The following is a 20,165-nucleotide window of genomic DNA, read 5'->3' as shown; positions in this document are numbered from 1 at the left end:
CAGCATGTCGATGCTGGTAGCTCAGGACCTCTGTCTCTTATCTCACCGAGATGCTCTACACCGCTATATACAAAAGAGGTCAAGGGGAGAGTAGAGGGTAAAGACGCAGTAAAATGCGTTGTTCTCAGGAATCGCACGCGTAGTACTATCCTCGCAGGCACTTTACAGTGTCATATCCAGTGCTTGAACGAGGGTTGATACCGCGCTCTTTCGATCATCATCGTGTGTTACTCACAGTCAAGTATGGTATCAGTAAGAGTCACCTCTTCACCTATAATTACAATCCGATCGGTCGTTATGTATCCCTGTAGTTCAGTGAACATCCTAAAGTGAGTCTCGCTCGGAGCGTGACTCATCGGGCCAGAAGCCTCGACTATCACGGTAGCTTTAGACAGGCTATAAAAAAAACCGCGTCTTCGTAGGCTTCCTCACATTCGTCATTACACCAGGTAATCGAAATTTGATGTCCCACTGGCTGAAGAGAAAGAGGACTCTTGAGTATTGACTTCCCAACATGAGTCTAGTGAGTTCTTAGCCCAGGGCAATCACTTTGCACACAAACATTCCTTTATAAGTGTCCGAGTTGTTGCTGTGTCTGCTGTAGCATCTCATCTTCGGTTTCAGGGGAAACGAACCAATTTCTATGGAAACATTGGTCTTGTATCTATGAAGGCCATGTGTCATATGTACAGGGCTCTTCTTGGCCCATCACTAAGGAATTATTCTGTGTACATTAGGCACTCATGCCTCGACAATTACATATTTTCAGCAAGATAATTACCAAATTTCGAACTTACTCTCTCATCAAGCGTCTGGTCGAAACTTGGAGGCATAATATGATCGTCAGTAATGAACTTCGCGTTTGCTGAGCCCAGAATCCAGCAAGTAAAACATCGTTCTCTACTTGCCATGAACATGCCTTTGTAGTTGTCCAGCATTAATTTGACATTGGCTGAATAACTGTGCTGTTCCACGGTATGCATGCTGTCCCAAGTAGGCAGGTACGCACGAACGTGCGCTCGCTGAATGCATGTACAAACTCGACATGATGGTATTCTACTTGGAGTCATGCAAGAACAAATGCGCAGAATTATTGCGAGAAGTCGATCTTCGACAGTCGCTCAACTGGGTGAAAGGGGATATGGGTATTTAGTCCATTGGGTCTGTTACATTATCCACTGTCTCTCTGAACAAATTTGCTTGGGGACTTGCCTGGGGAGAGGCTGCATACGAGTGTGTAGCATGAGAACGCGGTCTGTAGACCTCCAATAATGCGAGGTCCCTACTCAAAAATTAAGTTCAATGTTTCACGCGTACCTTCCGAGTCCAATTCAATATCAGGTCGAAATCAGAGAACGCGAAAAAGAGGAGGGGAGTCCAGGCAGAAGTTGTGCTGTTGCCAGCATTGGGAAGGAACGATGGGCGCTCCTGACCAAGTCCGCTCCTCAAGACCTAGACTTTTCGTAGCCACAAGTCGAGTCTTCCTCTTCTTCTCTTAAGGTATACTCGAAGATCCGCATATCGAAGGTGAGTATGCATCATTTTACGTGAAATATTGAATTGTTTTAACGTGCTGCAGCAAGCCAACAACGATCTCAGTATACCAAGACATCACGCACAGCGATGTCTTCCAAAATTTCACAAGAAGTTTCTCGCAAGAGACAGAGAAGGGAGCCGTCACAACAGCCTCAGGTTGTGCAGTCAGGTACTGCCGTGGCGGTCGATTCCTCGGACAGCGATGTACCGCTGGTCCGTAGGAACCGCAGACGTCCGACGCCAGCGCGTCTGGTCGAGGACTCTGCGCCCGAGGACGTTCGCTGGAAGGGCAAGGACCCAATGCCAGCTCGTCCAGTGGAGGACGCTCCCTCCAATGACGATATGCCACTCGTCCGCCGCAAGCATCCAACATCAGCTCGTCTGGTTGAGGATCCTGCGTCGGACGATAGTGATGTACCGCTCGTCCGCGGAAAAGGCAGGCGCTCAATACCAGTTCAACTGGCAGAGAGCTCTGCGTCCTGCAGTCCGTCGGTCTCCGAAGCGGAGATTGATGTTGACGACGACCTGCTGCCGTCAGGCATCCAGGATGACTCGATCATCCGTGGATCTGACGAGTCCGGCAGCGAGGTCGGTAGTGACTGTGGTGATGAAATCGAAGACGCTCCATCCCCAACCACATCATCATTTGCCGTCGATTCAAGGGGTCGTTTTCTGGTGAATGGAACCCTCGAGTCGACCGCAAGTGTCGATGAGCGCTTTGCGTTGCTCTTGCGGACGATTCTGAACTACCTCGTAGCACATGCAAAAAGTGTCGGTTCTCAGGAATTCATGAATTCCACTCGAGGGGAGCGAGCCATAACGAGATCATTTTGGTCACTGCTCAGATCCGTAAGTGTGGATATGCTCATGGAGCTTTATCTACCAAACATTTGTATCCAAGTGAAGGGTTTGACTCTTCAAAAGACTTGGTCGGCAGATCAATTTTTGAGTCTGCCCGAAGGTTCGGGCACAAAACGCATAGGTGTTTATGGCAATTTTCCCATAGTGGGTGATGTTGCCTCTGATCCTGACAATTTTGTCATGGATGCCTACGTTGGCAGCGCCAACAAGTCGATGCAAGAGCGAGTGAGGCATCACCTATCCATCTCCAGGATGGATGGAAATGAGCTCCCGTCCGAATGCTCGGGCAGCTGGCACTACCAGGCAATCTCCCAGCCTGAAGTTCAGTGCAAATTCAGAATTCTGGCTCTCTTTGAGCAAAAGGTACCCACTGGGTACATGTTGCTTCTGGAGTCTGTGTTCATGGTTATATTCGGTACATATAACCAATTTCCGGGACGCACGCACAGATATGCCAGCCAGGCATCATACGACCTGGTAGCTCAGTGTAGGGCGAGATGCAATCTCCCGACCCGACCCCAAGGCAATGGAGGTCTCAATAATGCCTGGCCATGCTTCCAAGGGTTTCACAACCATGGGGCAGCAGCATCATCACCGTGCTGCAATGCAGCTTGAGATAAGACACGACAAGGGGCAGCTGCCGAAATCTGTGCGATGCAGGCGATCCCCTGAATGGCAAGTATCTGTGCAGATCCTGTGGAGCCTACATTCGAAAGTACGGCATCCTCCCAGACGATGCCACCGTCGCGAAGTTTCGAGGCCAGCGCAATCTGAGGGAGACTTGCGCAGCAACACGAGAGCGTGCGGATGATGATCCTGCATGCAACATGTGTCACCGGAAGCATTCTGCGCTCACAGACCTCGAGCAGAGGAACAGCGCTCTCTGCAATCATCGATTGTATACAGACAATTTGTTCTGCCGTGCATGTATTTTTCACCTGAACGTCCATGGAACATGGAGAACTCCAGAACAGCTTGACCAGATGCTGAAGGTCTGTGCGCTGCTGGCCCGCCGACGAGCTGGTGGCCAGATTGTGTGTGAAAACTGTGCTGCGCCACAACTGGGAAAGGCAAAGCACACTCGCAGCAAGAAGTACGATGCTATCGTATGCAAAGCATGTAATTCTTTCATGGACGGACAAGGCGTTCCCAGACCACCTGAGAAGCAACGTGACTTAGAGTTCGTCAACCAGGTCAATGCAAAGAGAGAGAATGGAGAGTTTCCAATTTGCTCCGACTGCGGTGATGTCGAAGGGCGTGGTGGTATCACGCCGAAGGATCGATTCATCTCTAAGAAGAACCAAAGGGATGTACTTTGCAGGCGTTGTCACCGAGTATGGTACAGAGAACAACACTGAAGTGTCAGTGAACCATCGGCGAACCATGTGATCTGCGTGCACTACGTGCTAGACATGGAAACAGGCTGCTCTATGAGGAAAGCTTATACTGACCTGAAGCAGGTGTTGCCGACGTGATGTTCGGCACAATCTGAATGCAAGTGCATCATGATTATGAGCTCACTGTCCAGGGGACAGCGCCCGAGAGCATGCGCAAGTGCGATGCTACGAGATACACTCAGTGTATCGCAATTTCTTCATCGCCATCGGGGTTTGAGTACTCTGTGTCGAAGAAGATTATGCTTCTATGCTTGACAAGATATTGATTCGGGTATGGAGTTGCGGGGTTGATGTAAACAGTTTTAGGTACTGTATCGTTTGCTCTGATCACACTACCGCTGAAGAGGGTTAGTGCTAGCTTGATGTAGACACAGAAGCTCGGCTCCTCGGTTTTCTTATCAACGACCTCCCGATAAATAGTCGATGAATATTTCATGAGCAGTCGATGAGTTTCTCATGAACTAGGTATAAATTACAAACGAACAAGCAATGAATTCTAAACGAGTAGGCAATGAGTTCTAGACGAACAAGCAAGAAATTTCAATGAACAAGCAAAAAGTTTCTAGTGAACAGGCAACGAGGTTTTCCAATGAAGAAGTCAATGAATTTCTGATGACTACCTGGTGGACAGTCAATGACTAAAACTTCCTTTCGAGCTCTCATCCCCAATGCTACTCGCACGAGCAAAGCTATGTTCACGCTTATCTTTCCTCGAAATGGACTGTTCCGTTAAAGCTTTCAGCGAAGCTGATATCCTATCGCCGGTTTCAATATTGTTTGGAACCGACTTATCTACTAATTACCATATCCTGAGAGGGTCGTGTAAGAAGGGTCTCTCAACGCGGCTATGAAGGCTGTCTCGGTATCATTCTTCGTGTATTCCGACAGCTCTCTGCAGAGAGGAAAAATAGAGTCGAGTGTCGAAGATTGAGCAGCGGCAGCTCCGTGGGTTAGTCTGAGGCTTGAGTCTCATGAGGACATCTCCCACGCCATTATACGCCTGTCTCTGTTCAGCACGTCCCAAGATCTCTGGAGCTGGCAGCCGAGGCTCACGTAGGCGCAAAAGGATCCGCAGTCGGCCTTGGTGCAGATTCTGTCGTGACCTTCGGAGCAGATACTTGGCTAAATGCGCATAAAATAGTGGCAGTGGGAGCAAGATTGATTGCAGCACCAAAGCCTTGTGAGATTGGTGCAGCTTCGGCTGGCTTCGAGATTTGAGAGGGAAAACATGGATCGCTGGCGCTAGTGTCTATCTTCGCTAAGGCAGCTGTGGTTGCGAGCGGTGAGGAGCTACTTGAGCTGTTGTTGTTATCGTCGTTTCTTACGACAGGTAACGTGGAACCGGATGGCTTCGAAAGTCATGTGTCAGGTATGAATCAAGAGTCTTTATCCTTCATGTAATCGCCCTCCCTGATCTCTTCAAGAAGACCTTGATTTTTGGCGTCGACGACAGCCATAATAGCTTACGACGTCCTGCCTAAAGGCTTAGTTTCTATGGTCTTCGTAGACAAAGTCTGGCGAGGCATGCCCTAATAGGTAGCTTCGGGGAAAGCCTTACCCTTCACTTCCAAGGCCTGGGTATAGATCTGGGTATACTGCACAAGAATAGATGGAGAAGTCCTTTTGTATACTGCATAAGAAAATTACACCGAATCGTTGGCCAAGGTTAACCACTGCCATTGAAGTTGGAACATTATCTCTTTCGACACTTGATAGAGAAGACCTTATTTGGGCTGGACATGCAGACGAACACTCGGTGATTGAATGGTCGGTGGCTCAGTGATATTGAGCGAAGGATGTATGGACATTCCTTCGATACCCATGATGCTGACTACCCTGACGAGTGTGTGAGGCACACATAGTGGTAGATTGTTTGGCAGGCACTCACAAGATATAGGAACTTCATCGTTCATGTCGCTGGATCTAGCCATGCTTTTCCAAAGTACAAATGCAAAATCTGTCATAGTCCGTGACATATCAGACTTGGTGAATGCAGACATAGCCGCAGCTACATCGTAGGGCATCTGTGCCATCACGAGGGGTGCCTGGTTCTAGTAAAACATCACGAAGTCAACTAATGTGTATAGAATTATCATTGGACGAATACTACCTGCACGGTCTTGCCAAACCCTTTGCTACGCATTTATCTCCCACTTGCCCAATGATTATCAGGTAATGAACGTCGTCTTTGTTGAGCATCGATCAGGTAATAAGTTTTGATGTATTGAATGGTCACGAGACAATAACTTTGGCGTCATTGGGGTTCCGCTATACGAAATTGTTCTGTCAATCGAGTTGCATGTAGCACTACGATTCCACTGGGTTTCCACGAAACTTTCGCAGTGCACTCATCATGCACTATCCGGGAAAAGGCTCGGTCCCGGCCATCGCATTCGACGGCGCGGTGTCAGACTGGGGATCAATTTAGGCGAAAGACAATGCGCCAGAGATGCCAGAATTCAGTCCAACGAGCGGAGTTGTCTTGCTCTACGCTGGAGAGTCATATGGAACTACTTCGCTTCGTACAGCTTCTCCTGCCGCAGCTGAGTGACTGGGCAGCGTACTGGGTCTTCGCGGTTGATTCGGCTGAGGAGACAGATCAGTCAGGGCTTCGTTGAGACCGCAACACGTGTTCCAGCTTCGTCTAACGCAGCACTGGCTGACTGGGTCAGCGAAGTATTGTTTCTCGATCGATTTGGCTGTGGGAATTGACTAGGCACGGGCTTCGATGGCTGTAATTCGGGTGCATCGAGAGTTTCGCCCCAGATTCAAATGGAGAAGATGGTGTTGGCGTTGCAACTGATGGAAGTGGTCGGAAGAGCCTGGCTCAACAAGGATCTGTCTTGCTCTCCAATATATCAGGTAGATGGAACTGCCTCGCTTGCACAGCTTCTTCTACTACAACGCTGAAGGATAGGATAAGGGACTGGGCGTTCTCAGGTTACTTGGCTGTGAAAATGGACTAGACGGAGCTTTGATGGCTGTGGATTTGGTGAATCAGGAGTGCCATCCGGAATACAGAACAGAGATAATAGCAGCGGCGTTACTGTTGACAGAGGTAATCCGGAAGAGCCTCTTTGAAGAGCCTTAGATTGATTAATTCATTATTGTGTCCGATCCATCTGGTGCTGAACAAGTAGTCGTATCCCACGACATACGGAGATAGCTGCCGCACCTTATAGGTATCCAAGAAGTCCTTGCTACTTAGCCGTGCTAGGGTTTCTTTGAAGGATGAATAAACCTTGGATAAGCGCTTCTTTCAATGCTCTTAAAAAACTGTCTTTGAAGAGGTTTCCTTGCCATGTCTGTAGTGAAATGCGTAAGATCCCACCATAAGGTGCATAAGGATAGGGCTTGGTAAGGAGGCTTCCTTCTATACATTCAACCAATCATGGTTAGAAGCCATCTCCAACATTATCTTCTACGCTGGTATTATGTCTCTCTTCCTTGAGTGATTAATTGTCTTACCTGCAGATGATCTACGGTTATCTTTTACGACATTGTTCGGATGCGCAAGGACTTTAGGTAATCATTCAGACAGGTACCTTGCATCATCGTTTTGAAGATGACAGTGTGTTCACCCGATATAATACCGCTACAACGTCACCCCAATCTGCTCTGAGGTCGCTCCTTATTCTTGAAACTCTGTGTAGTGTAAGGTGAGGTATATAATTCTGTGTCATATAATATTGCAGTCCAAAGGGGCTTCGGTAACAATGGTTGGAAGTCAGGAGCCACTGCTGACTGGGCGATCATTGTCAGAGCATGAGGTCGATGCAGCAGAAGACGACGTATCACTGACCAGGAAAGCCGACTGGACGCCGTGCTCAATACTCGCGATGGTCAAGATGGCGAGAGGGCGGTATTTTTGTCCAAATAGACTGACCAGAGCACACACAATCTCAGCGCAGTCAATATGAATATCTGCACTTCTGATGCTGTTCACTGCCGCCAGAAAGGAAAGATCAACAGTAATCACGCGAACAACAACTCCGAGAGGTTCTTGCGGTCGTATCTCGAGCTGACCGACGGGGTCGAGAAGGTGACGCATGAAGCAGAGGTCCCCCGCCGACCAAGACATCATGTATAGACATTCCGATTTACCTTGATCTCTTACTCCCTTTCGGTTCGCATGACATTGGGCTGTTCACGTTTGGGCGCGGCTGTCTCCATACCGGACTGCCAGATACAGTACAATGCCTCAGGGAAGGTCTGGGGCCTCAGGAAACGCACATCCATAGATCGAACGCCTACCAGAAGATCATGCCTTGTAGAGAACTATCTAACGCTTCGCGTCGGCAGCCATATCAGCAGTCAAGCCTGCAGTGGTAGCACGACTACTGGCTTCAATATCAAGCACTCGCTCAGAGGACTTAGAGATCAAGGGTGGACTGAGCTGGGTAGACAACGTACCTTAGCCGGGTGAAAGACTGTATTCACAGGATCGTATAGACATACCCGATGTTGTCTTGTTTGTTACAGAGGTAGGGAGCTCTCAAACACGCATAAGTCCCAACGGTCTGGATGCGGCTGTGGGACTTCTTCAGATGCTTCGGCGCTCCTTCCACTTTCGCACCCATTTTCGCACTTTCCACTTTTGCACCTTGTTGTGAGCAAACGTGACATGCAAACTCTGCGGTCTACAGTTTGTATAAAAGCAGCTCTACGTGAACAGTTCTTCCTCTTTCCTTCATTCATCAACTACAACCACATCATGCGTGTACCTACCTATCCATCTGTTCAGAAACGAGAGACTCACTGTGATATAGCCAAGATGAATCTCCCTTTCCGTCCTAAGGGGCGCAAGCAGCGGCAGCGGCAGCGGCAGCAGCAGCAGCATCAGGTACGTTTTCTCACATGTTTGTGTCATACCTGTTCTTTGAGCTAATTATGAAGCAGAAAATCACTAAGAAAACTCCTACCGACCAACTTGTGTCGCGCGCGGCGTTCCTCGCGGAGGTTAGTATCAATTCCAGCATCAAGTATATAAGGTCATGCCGCTAACATGATGAATAGCTGAAAGCTTCCTCCGTCGCCAACGGAGGAGGTCTCCCTCCCGAGTTGGAGAGCCTCCCCCCTCCCCCCTCCGCCGCCCGATGACCGAAGAAGTACGGGGACAAGTTGCCGCCGAGGAAAAGGTCATGGCCGGCACCGCCACCCAGCGGACGGCCCTTCGGGCCAAGGAGAAGGAGATCAAGCAGCAAATTGCTGCAAATCATCAAGTATTTGTGCAGAGCAGAGAGAATGTTTCGGTTCTGAAAAATATGTGGGATGACGAGGCCGCCCTGGTGGCCCCCTCGGGGGCCCTGGCGGAGGCCTTCGATCTGGATATGTAGTTTTCGTAGCTTCTGTAGTGCCTTTGTGGCACTTTCTTCTTCTTCTTCTTCTTCTTCTTCTTCTTCTTCTTCTTCTTCTTCTTCTTCCTGATTCTTCTTCCTCCCCTTATTCAGTGAATAATTAGTGAATGGTCAGTGAAGGGTCAGTGAAGTGTTAGTGAATGGTCGGTGAAGTGGAAGTGAGATAGAAGTGACGTTGCAGTGAATCCTCGATAAAATGATAGTGAATATATAGTAAGTAGTCGGAAAGTTCAAAGCGAATGGTACAGTTGAATACTCGATACCTGATGGCAAGACGGGTTTATGACGAACAAACAATGACTTGGATGCACGCGATTCGTCGCGATTAGGATCAATATCATCGACATATAGATTTAGTCTCTACATCTATCCTACATGATCTCTATCTTGCGACCCCCGAAAGCCGACTTTCTCGCTTGGCAACATTACAGACAGGGAACAAATCAACCGGCGTGCTCGACAATCTCGCTGACAATCTTGCCGCCCTTAATGACACTCCTGATCTGCTCGGGCAGAGGCACCTCTGCGTAATCGTCCTCTTCGGACACAGGAGGCAGGTTGATGTTGATACTGGTGCACTTGCTGGTGAAGAGCTCCGTGTGGAGGCTGTCCTTGCTGAGATAGACGGCGGCGCCATCGACCTGGTCCAGCAAGACAGTGGGCAGGGCTCCGAGGACCTGCAGGGCGAAGTTGGAACATTTGATGACGTCGACCGAGGAGACGAGCGAGTCGATGACGAGATTCGTGCGGGCGCAGTTGTCGAGACTGATGGCGTTGGCTTTGCCGATCAGACGGATGGTGGTGTTCTTGCAGCGCGAGATGAGAATGGACTGCGCCAGGGAGACTTCGACTTCGATTGGTGCTGCGGGGTCCTCGAAGTTTTCCTTTTGATTGTTGTCAGTACACGAAACAAATAAATGATTAGAAGAAAACTTACGATGATCCACTTGTTGCCGTCGAGCTCCTTCTTGCCCTCCTTCTTGGCCACTGGCGATGCGAGACCCTTGCCGCGAATGCTCTCGGGCTTGGGCTTGGTCTGTGGTGCAGGGCTTCGACTCCTGTTGATGCCATCGGCGCTGCCGCTTCTCTGTGGCACAACAGCGGCGGCACGCAATGACGGGTTCTTGTGCGTCATCTCGCTCCTGTCGACCTTTCTAAGACCAGCAGTGACGGCCTCTCCTTTGTTGAGCTGATCAAAAACGGCTCCCATGTCGCCGCCAGCGGCAGCACTGCTAGCAGCGGGTGCTGGGGGAGGTGGCGGAGGGTTGTCAAAGGTAGGAAGTGGTGGTGGAGGTGGAGGAGGTGGAGGGCCTCCGGCGCCGCCGGGGGGTGCAGGTGCAGATGCAGATGCAGGGGTGGGAGCAGCGCTCACGTCCTTGAGAGCTTGGGTGAGTTCAGATCCGTTGTTGTTCCACGTCACGCCCGTGGGGTAGTGTTTGCGGATGTAAGCCTGGAGATTTTTCCAGAGAGAATAGTACGATTGGACGTAGCCGACTTGCTTCTGGTCCCTGAACACAAGATACATAAGTCATGAGACCCTAGTGTTTTCACCAAGACCTGACCTTACTTTTCTTTGTACTCCTTGAGCACTCTGTTTCCGAAGAGCTGGACGCCGCCGAGGACTTCGCCGACGTAATCTGCAGGCTTTCCCTCAAAGACAACCCATTGCAGCGCACCCATGCCCTCGGCGACCATGGCCAATTGATCCTTGAAGGGAGAAGCGCGGTTGGACTCCTTGATTTCTGTCACCGTGCTCATCTCTTGCTGCAGGTCCTTGATGAGGTCGGCAAAGGCAGACGAGGTCATGTCGGGCTTCTTGGCCTTTGTCGAGATCAGAAGGTAGGTTCGTTGTGCGTTGAAGGCGCGGGCGACGGCCTCGGCCTGGTCGGCGATGTTCTTGTCCAGATCCTTGGCCGTCTCCAAAAACTTCTTGAGGTCGCTGTCGGCTAGCTCATCGAGAGCTTCGATGGCCGGGGGCAGGGAAGGCTTCGGTGCTTCAGCAGGCGGTGCTGCGACGTTGACGGGCGGCGTGGGTGCCGAGTTGGCCATGGCTGGGAGTTCGGGAGCGCTGGCTGATCCGGCAGCATTTCGAGCGGATGCGGTATCGACACCGTCAGAGGACTGAGAGCTGGAAGCAATGTCTTCCAGTCTTGACGTCGCTGCCTCGAGCCTGCGAAGAAGCTGACTTAGTGGAGCTCCAGGGATTGTGGCAATGGGGATGGGATGTGTTGTTCAGGGTGCAGTAGATCCTCCATGGTTCGCCAGCCAAAACACCAGAGAGCTGGGTTGTTTTTTCACGGAATGGATGATAGATAGCAAAGGAAACAAAAACACACCGCTTGATGAGCGTCGTCAGGTTATGCATGCCGGTGGTGCTTGCAGCCATGATGGGCGACTCCTCTCTGCTTGGGTTCAGGATGATTTCACGAGCACGTGGAGCTGCTGGCGCGCCAGGGGGATGGATAGTGGGTTGGGTGGGCAAACAAAGCTGCTGATCAGGCGTGCCAGAGTGCAGAATGAACTCTGGTGTTTGCCAATGGATGGGGCAAATCAATTTATTCGGCAGGACGCAGGTCACACAGAACAATCACTGCAAGGTCGTTAGTCCAGGCAAGGGGAGGTTTGGTAGAGCTAAACCACCAGTAAATAGGTCGAAGTGGTCGGATGACGACGACGACACTGTCGATACTTGTACTCATTGTACAAGTACTTGGACTGTCCCTAAACACCGTTTCATGACTCGTTGCGCCTCTTGTTCCTGATCCAGCCATCACCTCATCTTCCATTATTCTGAGACATACACCCACAATGCGCTCTGCACATCGCAGTCACTTGAGAACAAGACATCAATTCATCTGAACAGGCAAGGTAGTTATTTTTTGCTTAGTATTTACAGAGTCCTCAGGCAGAAAGTGGGAGGGCCTTTCTGTGAGTGTGGATATGAGAAAACAATGATAGAATCTTTTATGCTCCACCACAATGTTTTGTTCCCTCTTCCACTGGAACGACGGCCAATCGTCCCGACACATGGCTCCATGGCTCCTAATCGTACAAATGATATCCGTGTCTTTTGAATCCCCGAGTTTTGTTTTTCTTGTTGCTCCTCTTTTCCAGTCATGTCATAGTAAATCTACATTAAGTGACAATCTCTCCAATATCAACCGTCTGCGGTTTCCACGTTCTCTTTGCATTGACGCCCTCGACCTCAGAAGGTAATACAACGTCCTCCGCCAGAGGTGTGTATAGATACCAAGACCTCATGGCATTGGCGGCCGCTCTCACTCTGGCCTCGTCCAGACTGGCGCCCTCTCCTTCGCCGAGCTTCTCCTCGCCAGAGTAGACACCTACAATAAACACAGGACTGCGCGAGTGGCGACCCGTCTCGGAAAGCAGACGAGCGACAGGTGACTCGAAGCCTTCACGCTGACATAGACGACTCAGATCGCGTGTGGGGTGCTTGAACGCGAATAGAGAGTGAAGAGGAAGATGGCGAGAGAGAATGTGGCTGGTGTGGAACGACTTGGCAGCCGCACCACCTGCATGTAGGTAGAGAGCGCCGAACAATGCCCTCACAAAGGTGGCGGATGCATCTTGTAAAGTAGAACCACCCTGGGCATTGAGCTGTGCAGGGGCATTCACGTCGCCTTGGGCACCTTCGGTAGGTAAAAGGCCGGAAAAGGGCACAGCATCATCAAAGACACTGTCATTGACAATGCGGGTGGACACACCGCGCTTGTGGGGGACATATGAAGCTCGCTTTTGCTTGTCGCCCCAGCTCTGGCTATCCTTGACCCTCGTCAGTCCTTCGGGGCTCATGGCATTGCCGGCCTGCACTCTTGAGACCTGAAGAAGACCGGCATCGACCTCGGGACCAGGAGCAGCGGCGGCCTCGACACCCCACTCTCGTCGTATGGAATCCAAAGTCTTGGGACCGACATAACCAGCTTGAGCTGCGAATACAATCTCCATGGGCAGACGAGGATAGTTGCAGATCAACCATTCTGCAGTGTAGAAACCTAGCAGATCTTGACCAATGGTGGCGAGGGAGGCATTGTTGTGTTCGGGTCGGGGGTCCGCCGATGCATCCACTAAACAGCGGGCAAGCGTCTGAACAGGCAGTCGGGCGGGGAGGGAAAGACGAGCGTGGAGAGCAGCCAATTTGGCCGACTGTGCTGCAGCGCGAGGCGATGGAGAGTGTTCTTGGGCTTGAATGTCTAGCGATAAATCGTTGACGGATCCGTCTGCCGGCGACTCGGATGCAAGCGTGGTTGCATTTTGCCGTGAGCTCGCCGATAGCGAGAAGCACCTCGACTGCGTCAAGGGTCTGGTGGAAGTGTGGGACAAAGTACGGAGTGACCGACTAGGCTGCTGAGTTCTAAGAGGTAATGATGTCGATTGGTGCTGTAGAAGTGAAAGTCGCAGATTTCGTGGCGGCAGCAATGAGCCTCCCCACCGCGGTATTCTCGCGCCCTTCATGTGTGCCCGTGACTCCCAGCTCTTGTGAAATCGATAGAAACGACAGATCCGCCGAGATCCCTTTCTGTCAGGAGAGAGTGTATGACAGAGCGGTGTTGACTGGTGGCTGTTGTTGGCTGTTGGCTGTTGGCTGTTAAACACACACTGTGGATTCCCTCGAAACTTTTCAAGACACACGACATCCAGAAGGGCAAGAGCAGAAGCAGCAGAAGGCAGTTGCAACAAATCTCGGCAATTCCCGTCCAAATCCGGTCAAGCTTCCGCACCCCGAACCTCCATCCTCTACCTTGCGTCTATGTTGTACAGCAGACTATTGCATTCAGCGCCATTATAGATACCTTGCGAAGAATACAATAAGACTCAAGTCAATCTATAAACGGTTTCTTCCTTCCACAACCAAAACACATCAGTCAACATGGGTGGCGGCGGCAAGATTGAGTATGCGACTCCCGGAGGAAAGACGGTGTAGTCCAATCAACACGCCGCTAATTATCCAACCTCGACTTGCAGTTTCCCAAAGCACGTCTGGTCTCCCGCCGGTGGTTGGTACGCACAGCCCAGCAACTGGAAATACAACACTGCGCTCATGGGTGCCGTCGTCTTTGGCATCGCCGGAATGGCCTTTATCGTCTCCGCCGACAGGGAACACCGCGACAAGATGCCCGAGCCTGGCCGATTCTTCCCTTCGAGATAGTATGTGTCGTCGATCTCTCCCTCAACACTTGCGAACTTATCTCAGCATCATGTCCTTGGACGTGCAATTCAAACGGGATTGATCCCTTTTCAATACTTGCAACGCTAACCTCAAATCACACAGCTGGAGCAAGCAAATCAGAGCACATGAAGCCGAACAAGCCGCCAGCCGGGAAGCTTAGATGTCATGAATTGAGGAAGAAGACGAGAGGGGGAGACGAATCAACCGGAGGAACCGATATATACCAGCGATTCATTGAGGTCCACACGCGGCGCCATGTATTCTGTCGTAAAATAACTGTACACACTTTTTGAGAGCAGATGCCAAGTTCGAAGGAAATCAAATAAAAAAGCATCAAACACCATTCGTCCTTCATACCATATCCATCCTACAGACATCATTCATCTTTTCAAGATCATTTACCGTACAGACATCATTCCCCTTCATACACCATTCAACATCAACCTTCGTGGACCATTGGTTGACCTCACCCTTCCTTGATCCCAACAGCACAACTAGACATTCTTTCCGCAGAATTGACCGAGGATGGCAGATTGTGTTGCACTCGTCCCCCACTCCGAGAGCCATTCTCGGTTCGAAGCAGGTATTTGACTTTACATTGGAACGACGACTTGGCTGGTTGATCTCTGAAAGACATGGAGATGGATCATTAGAGGAAGACTCCATCTCACTCTTTCTGACCTTCTCTCTTTTCCCTTGTACATGCAGGATCATGCTTACGAGGACTCACACACAAACGAAACATCGTAGTAGCCAACACAAACAGCGGTGGTGACAATTTGTAGAGAAATTGCATCTATCTTTTATGCCCGACTACAGCATTCATATACCCAAAAGGCCAGGTATGTAATGCTCGCACCTTAGTGAACCTCCAGTCTCCGCATATCGCCACAGATATGTCCTCAGATCCTCTACCGCCGTTTACATGGTCAGAATGAATCGTCTCAACCACCTTCGCCTTTTGCCCTAGAGCTTTCTCGGCCAGCCAGAGGACTTCGCCGAAAGTCCTCGTGCGAAGACAGCTGACAAGTCCGTCCCAAAGCTGTACAAACGGCAAGACAGGCAACCAGTATGTCAAGGCGAGGTGGACCAGGTCATGAGGAAACCAGAAAATGGTTAGCAGGTACAGCAATGCGAATTCCCCTGACATGAGCATCAACATTCCCAACGTGCGATCCTGCAACTCGATGATGGCGAACCCGTCGCTCGTCTGTAGCATGCTACTCATCACATTCGCCGCCGACTCGTCTGAAAAGTGATGGAACGATAGACAGAATAGGTGGAACATTTTGGTAGCTGACTCCGGGTACGGGCATCGCGACGAAGTCTTTGATATCACTGACGACGGAGCCGTGGTGGCGTCTACTGGTTGAGGGATGAAACTCAGGTTAGCACTGTGTGTGGACATTTCCATCCAGGCATCGATGTGTGGGTGGATGTCTGACACTCGAAATGGTATTGGTGAGTTGTGATGCGCCACACGAGTGGTGTTCACTGCTTTCTCAATAGCTGGTACAGGGCCTTACATCGAAGACAATATTAGTCGTGGAATAGATCTCGTAAACGTAGGGAGATCGAAGACACTAAGAAGAGGAAACAGCAAACAGTGACAGTCACAACTGACCTCCAGCACCAGAGCAAAAGTCTACCACAGTGTAACGTTCCTCGTTGATATCCTCGATGTTATCCAAGGCACGTTTAATCAATTCGGCAGCAAGCTCTGCAGGCGAACTGCTCTGGATGACCGGTAGTTTGTGAGTCCATTGAGCGGTAAGCATGGCCTGGCAGCAATGTTTAATGAACGACGGTGTTCTGCCATGTTTCATGAGTTACTCGCATACAGCACTGATTCATGCAGGGCTACGGACATTGCAAGGTCGCACCATTCAAACAAGTGCCATCTTGATCGTGATATCGCTACATCAAAGACTCGACTTGGTCTCATCGTGGAAATAGAGGTCGAGTCATTCGACGGATCGATTGCACGTGAAGAATGATATGTCGATATTGCATGGGGTGTCGATCAGCGAAAGCACAGTGACCATTTGCGTGTACTTTGTGCTCAGTGCTTAATGGTATGCACTGTGTGAAGGGGTGCGGTGCTTGCAGTGTCTCACAACATGGAGACCGCTATCGTGGATACACTTGGTGACGACACAGAAACACCTGTGCACGTTGAGCTAGATTGAACCTGGTCCACTCAGGTTTGTGCTGTGATACATACTGTATCTGCTGAAGTTACCCTTTCACGTAAGGCTATATGCTCAGGCGCCGTTGAGCAGAGTTGTTGAAGATCCGGTTGCGAACAACCGACGTCATCATACCGCAAGCGATTGTCAGAGTAAATGTACAGATAAGGTGTAGGTACTGTACGACCTAAACTCCTTTTGTTACCTGGTATGCGAACGACATTCACTTCACAGTAACAGAGTATCTCCTCAGGGACCTATTATTCAATGTCACAGAGCATTCGCTTTGCAATCAACAAGCACTCGCATTACAGTCACCGCGCATCCACTTTACTTCGTAAGATGAGGTGTCACTGTCATACTCGAGGTATCTCAGGTATCAATTGAGTGCGCCTTGCCTTGACCCCTCATCAACACATTCAAAACGAGGCAAGATGATTAAGATATCATCTAAATACATTACCGCATCACCAACCCCCTCATACCAAAACGCCATCAATCTCCACCAATAGACTCGACCGAATGGTCAATAAACAACAACAGACAACAAAAGGCAAGGGGAGATACTCGTTGACAGCAACAGAAGCCCGAGCGCGGAAAGTCGGAGTTCCGTAGATCATCTTGTCCAAAGGTCCAGCCCACGCCCATATATATTCGGTCATGATTCGGATTGATCTATGCGGTACTATATTTAACTAGAGATTCGCACATCAACATCGGTGCATCGGTGGTCTCGGGGTAGTCGTCGCAAGAGCCGCCGGCTGCCTGCACTGCGTAGCGTTGCTGTCTGTAAGCACAGTAAGGTACGTATGAGGTGGTACAGCACAGTACACGTCTCACCCATTGAGTGCTTTTACTGTCGTCATGTACTATATAGCGCTTTGCTGCGGTATGTGGGGCAGAGTACATTTAGCGGGCATGCTTTGGATGCTACGGTAAATAGGTACAGTATGTACAGTAGCTCGTTCTTCTCTGTCGCCATTGCTTCCGCTGTAAGCGGGGCTTCTGGGTCTGTAACTCCTCGGCGCTCGTGGTTCTTGCAGTTTCAAAAGAGGAACCCGACTGCCTTGGGCCTCGTGACCAAAAGGCATACCCTGGTAGGATTCTTCGGACCTTCTGATACCGTTGCCACGGAAAGCTACCGCTACCGGATGTTGTCACGCTCGCAATCTGCTTATATGTCCTCTTTAAGCTTTCCTATGCTTGACGGATTTCATGTTCGGGCAAGGATTCCAAAACCGTAGGGCGATACGAACACAAGTCGATGGTCCGAGCTGAAAGACTTCTAACTATACCTACTGTATACGAAAAGTGATTGTGGATTTCGTGGGATCGAGTCGGTGAATGATTTCGAGTGATATGGGGCTCTTTTTTGAGTATCGGTTTCATTCGATTGAGCTTTTCTTGAATTGTATGATGACTGTGGCCACAAACAACATCGTGATCTCATACACTAGTGGTATGCCATGACTCATTGGTCATCATATTGCAGCCTTGGTAGGTCGTGGACTAGCTTCGTAAGGTGTGGTGTGGCGAAGTATGCAAAGCAAGGCTTGTAGGATCACAGCAAACCGTGAAGAATACGAAGTGCGAGGGAATGTCATTCAGTAATAAATAATGGTATTGTTTGACCTAGAAATTTGCAACAAGTAGGTGTCTTGTGCGATACATGAAAAAAAGGAGGAAAAAATAACAGACAAAATGGGTATCAGTGTCGAATGTTAGTTATGCATCAACAACGCCAGAAACAATGTAGATCGAGACAAATGTTTTGTCCAGTGCAAACAATGTCCCGAATGCTTACTCAATTCTCCCTCCACTATTTTCCCTTTCTCCACCCATGTCGTAAAAAACACTCGACATCGTAAATATATCCTAGTAATCTATAAAAAATCATAAAAGTCATACTCGTATCCCTTCATTCTTCGCCAGAGAAAGAAAGAGTCGCTATGAAGACTTGTCTTTCAACTGCTCTCCGTATGACTCATGCTCTTGCACGATGGTTGGACTCGCCACTTCTTCGGATTTGAGAGGGCCCAAAGTCCATACCCACTCGCGCCGTCTCTTGTTCCGTCGAGTGACGGGCGTTGACGGACATGTGTCACTGTCTTCCTCATCTGATGACTCCCTCTTGTCCCCCACCTGTGGTTCTTGTTTTGAACTCGGTTCAACCTCCGCCTTGGTTTCTGTCTCTGACGGTGACTTGGCTTCCTGAGGCTGGTCTTGATCTTGGCTCGTCTCTAGAGCCTTGGACTGCCCTCGAAGCACCAGAGAAGGTGGAGGAAGGTTCAACGACGAGATAGATGACGAAGATGAATCAGTATCGATGTGAGCCATGGTGTACTTGACGGTATGAATGTCTTCAGTCAATTGAGTACGAAATGAGACCTTCTTTGGCGAGGGAAACATAGGTCTCGAACCTGTCATTGACTTTCTCGTTCTGATCCTGGGCAAAGGTCCGTTCGTAAGGATGGATTTGTTGTTGTATGGTAGTCTATAAGGGACCGGGGGAGAAATCGAATCTGTAGAGGATGCTGAGCTAGCAGAAGACTCAACGCTAGTTGACGAGTTGCTCGAGGCCGAGGAGTTGAAGCTGTCCGAGGAGCAAGTGCGTAAAGGCGTAGGTGCGTGACATCGACTGATTGGGGTAGTAGTATGTAATTGGGCGCTTAGCGAGCCAAATGCATTCTGAAAGGTGTTCTTTGCAGTGGGAGAAGCCAGCGACGCAGTCTCAATTCGAAGTCCAGTGTTGCTCTTTCCCACAGAGGTAGGCAAGGAAGTGGTATTTAATTTAAGTTTCGGTCGTTTCGAAGACGAGGATAACTGTTGTGAAGCTGAGGAGACCGTCGACGAGGGGAAAGACAGTGTAGCAGCTGACGGTGACTGAGCAAGTCGAGTGGGGGGTAGGACAGCAAGTGACATGGTCATGGGAGGAGTCGTCGCGTGAAAGTCAGTGATGGGCGGTGATGGAGGCATGAGGGCTAGCATTATTATGCTGGCTTCTTAACAAGCAGAGACAAAGCTTGGGGTAGTTTGGGATCGTGTCTAGCCACTGTGGACGCGAGTCACGGCTTCTGTTGCTATTCTTTCTTCGCCACCATTCCAAGGCGTGGAGTAAGTGGATGTAAAACGAGATGGCAAAGAGAGCGATCCTCTGGTAGTGTCAGGCGGACAAGTGATAGTCGACGAATATCTTGCGGCGCAGTCACGTATAAGCGAGGAAATAAGTTGGAGAGACTTAAGAGAGACGACGCTCTATTGCGTACTCAGACCAAGTGGTCCTTAGCAAATCAGTGGCAAAGGACGGACGGGCCTGTGACAAAAAAGTGTCATGTGGAGCGCGTCGTCGCCGACTAAACCGCTACCTCTCTGGACATTATGAGAGCAACGAAAATGGGCCCTTATGTTAGAAACGCTATGAGACGCATAGGCGCCACATGCACAGGGAAGAGGGAGATCACAGCAGCGCTTTGAGGTTGGGACTTCCATATCCCTGTACGGCATAGTTGAATTGCTTTCCTGAGCGAAGGACCGAGGTGCAATGACTGACCCTCGTCTATAATTACTTAGCCACATACGAGGAGGGCTGTCGCGATCGTTAGCTCATTGGCCCGCCGAAAGGCAGATCACAGAA

The 20,165-nt window shown here is 50.0% G+C and overlaps 4 protein-coding genes across 5 annotated transcripts; 2 read left to right on the top strand and 2 right to left on the bottom strand.

The window, feature by feature from the left end:
* Positions 1–8,508: 8,508 nt before the first annotated feature.
* On the top strand, positions 8,509–8,894 carry AAFC00_002198 (uncharacterized protein; the record flags this gene model as incomplete). 2 transcript variants are annotated; one of them, XM_069341485.1, is made up of 3 exons in its annotated part: positions 8,509–8,637; positions 8,694–8,753; positions 8,811–8,894. In XM_069341485.1, the coding sequence occupies 3 exons, from the start codon at positions 8,509–8,511 to the stop codon at positions 8,892–8,894; spliced, it is 273 nt and encodes a 90-aa protein (XP_069201567.1). The 2 variants fall into 2 exon arrangements, with proteins under 2 accessions (XP_069201567.1, XP_069201566.1); XM_069347723.1 differs by having other exon boundaries at positions 8,569–8,637.
* A 700-nt stretch (positions 8,895–9,594) lies between these two features.
* Positions 9,595–11,537, bottom strand: AAFC00_002197 (uncharacterized protein; the record flags this gene model as incomplete). Its single annotated transcript, XM_069341484.1, has 4 exons — positions 9,595–10,035; positions 10,089–10,659; positions 10,719–11,321; positions 11,488–11,537. 4 exons carry the CDS (start codon positions 11,535–11,537, stop codon positions 9,595–9,597), a joined length of 1,665 nt encoding a protein of 554 aa, XP_069201565.1.
* Positions 11,538–12,286: 749 nt separating this feature from the next.
* AAFC00_002196 (mitochondrial 54S ribosomal protein mL44) lies at positions 12,287–13,627 on the bottom strand (the record flags this gene model as incomplete). Its single annotated transcript, XM_069341483.1, has 1 exon — positions 12,287–13,627. The coding sequence occupies one exon, from the start codon at positions 13,625–13,627 to the stop codon at positions 12,287–12,289; it is 1,341 nt and encodes a 446-aa protein (XP_069201564.1).
* Positions 13,628–14,042: 415 nt separating this feature from the next.
* On the top strand, positions 14,043–14,502 carry AAFC00_002195 (uncharacterized protein; the record flags this gene model as incomplete). Its single annotated transcript, XM_069341481.1, has 3 exons — positions 14,043–14,065; positions 14,138–14,320; positions 14,445–14,502. 3 exons carry the CDS (start codon positions 14,043–14,045, stop codon positions 14,500–14,502), a joined length of 264 nt encoding a protein of 87 aa, XP_069201563.1.
* Between the last annotated feature and the right edge of the window lie 5,663 nt (positions 14,503–20,165).

This window comes from Neodothiora populina, assembly GCF_041146345.1.
Source record: "Neodothiora populina strain CPC 39397 chromosome Unknown canker_contig_14, whole genome shotgun sequence".
Lineage (NCBI taxonomy): Eukaryota > Fungi > Ascomycota > Dothideomycetes > Dothideales > Dothioraceae > Neodothiora > Neodothiora populina.
The sequence above is the reverse complement of the archived record's forward strand: the minus strand, read 5'-3'. Positions and strand labels throughout refer to the sequence as shown.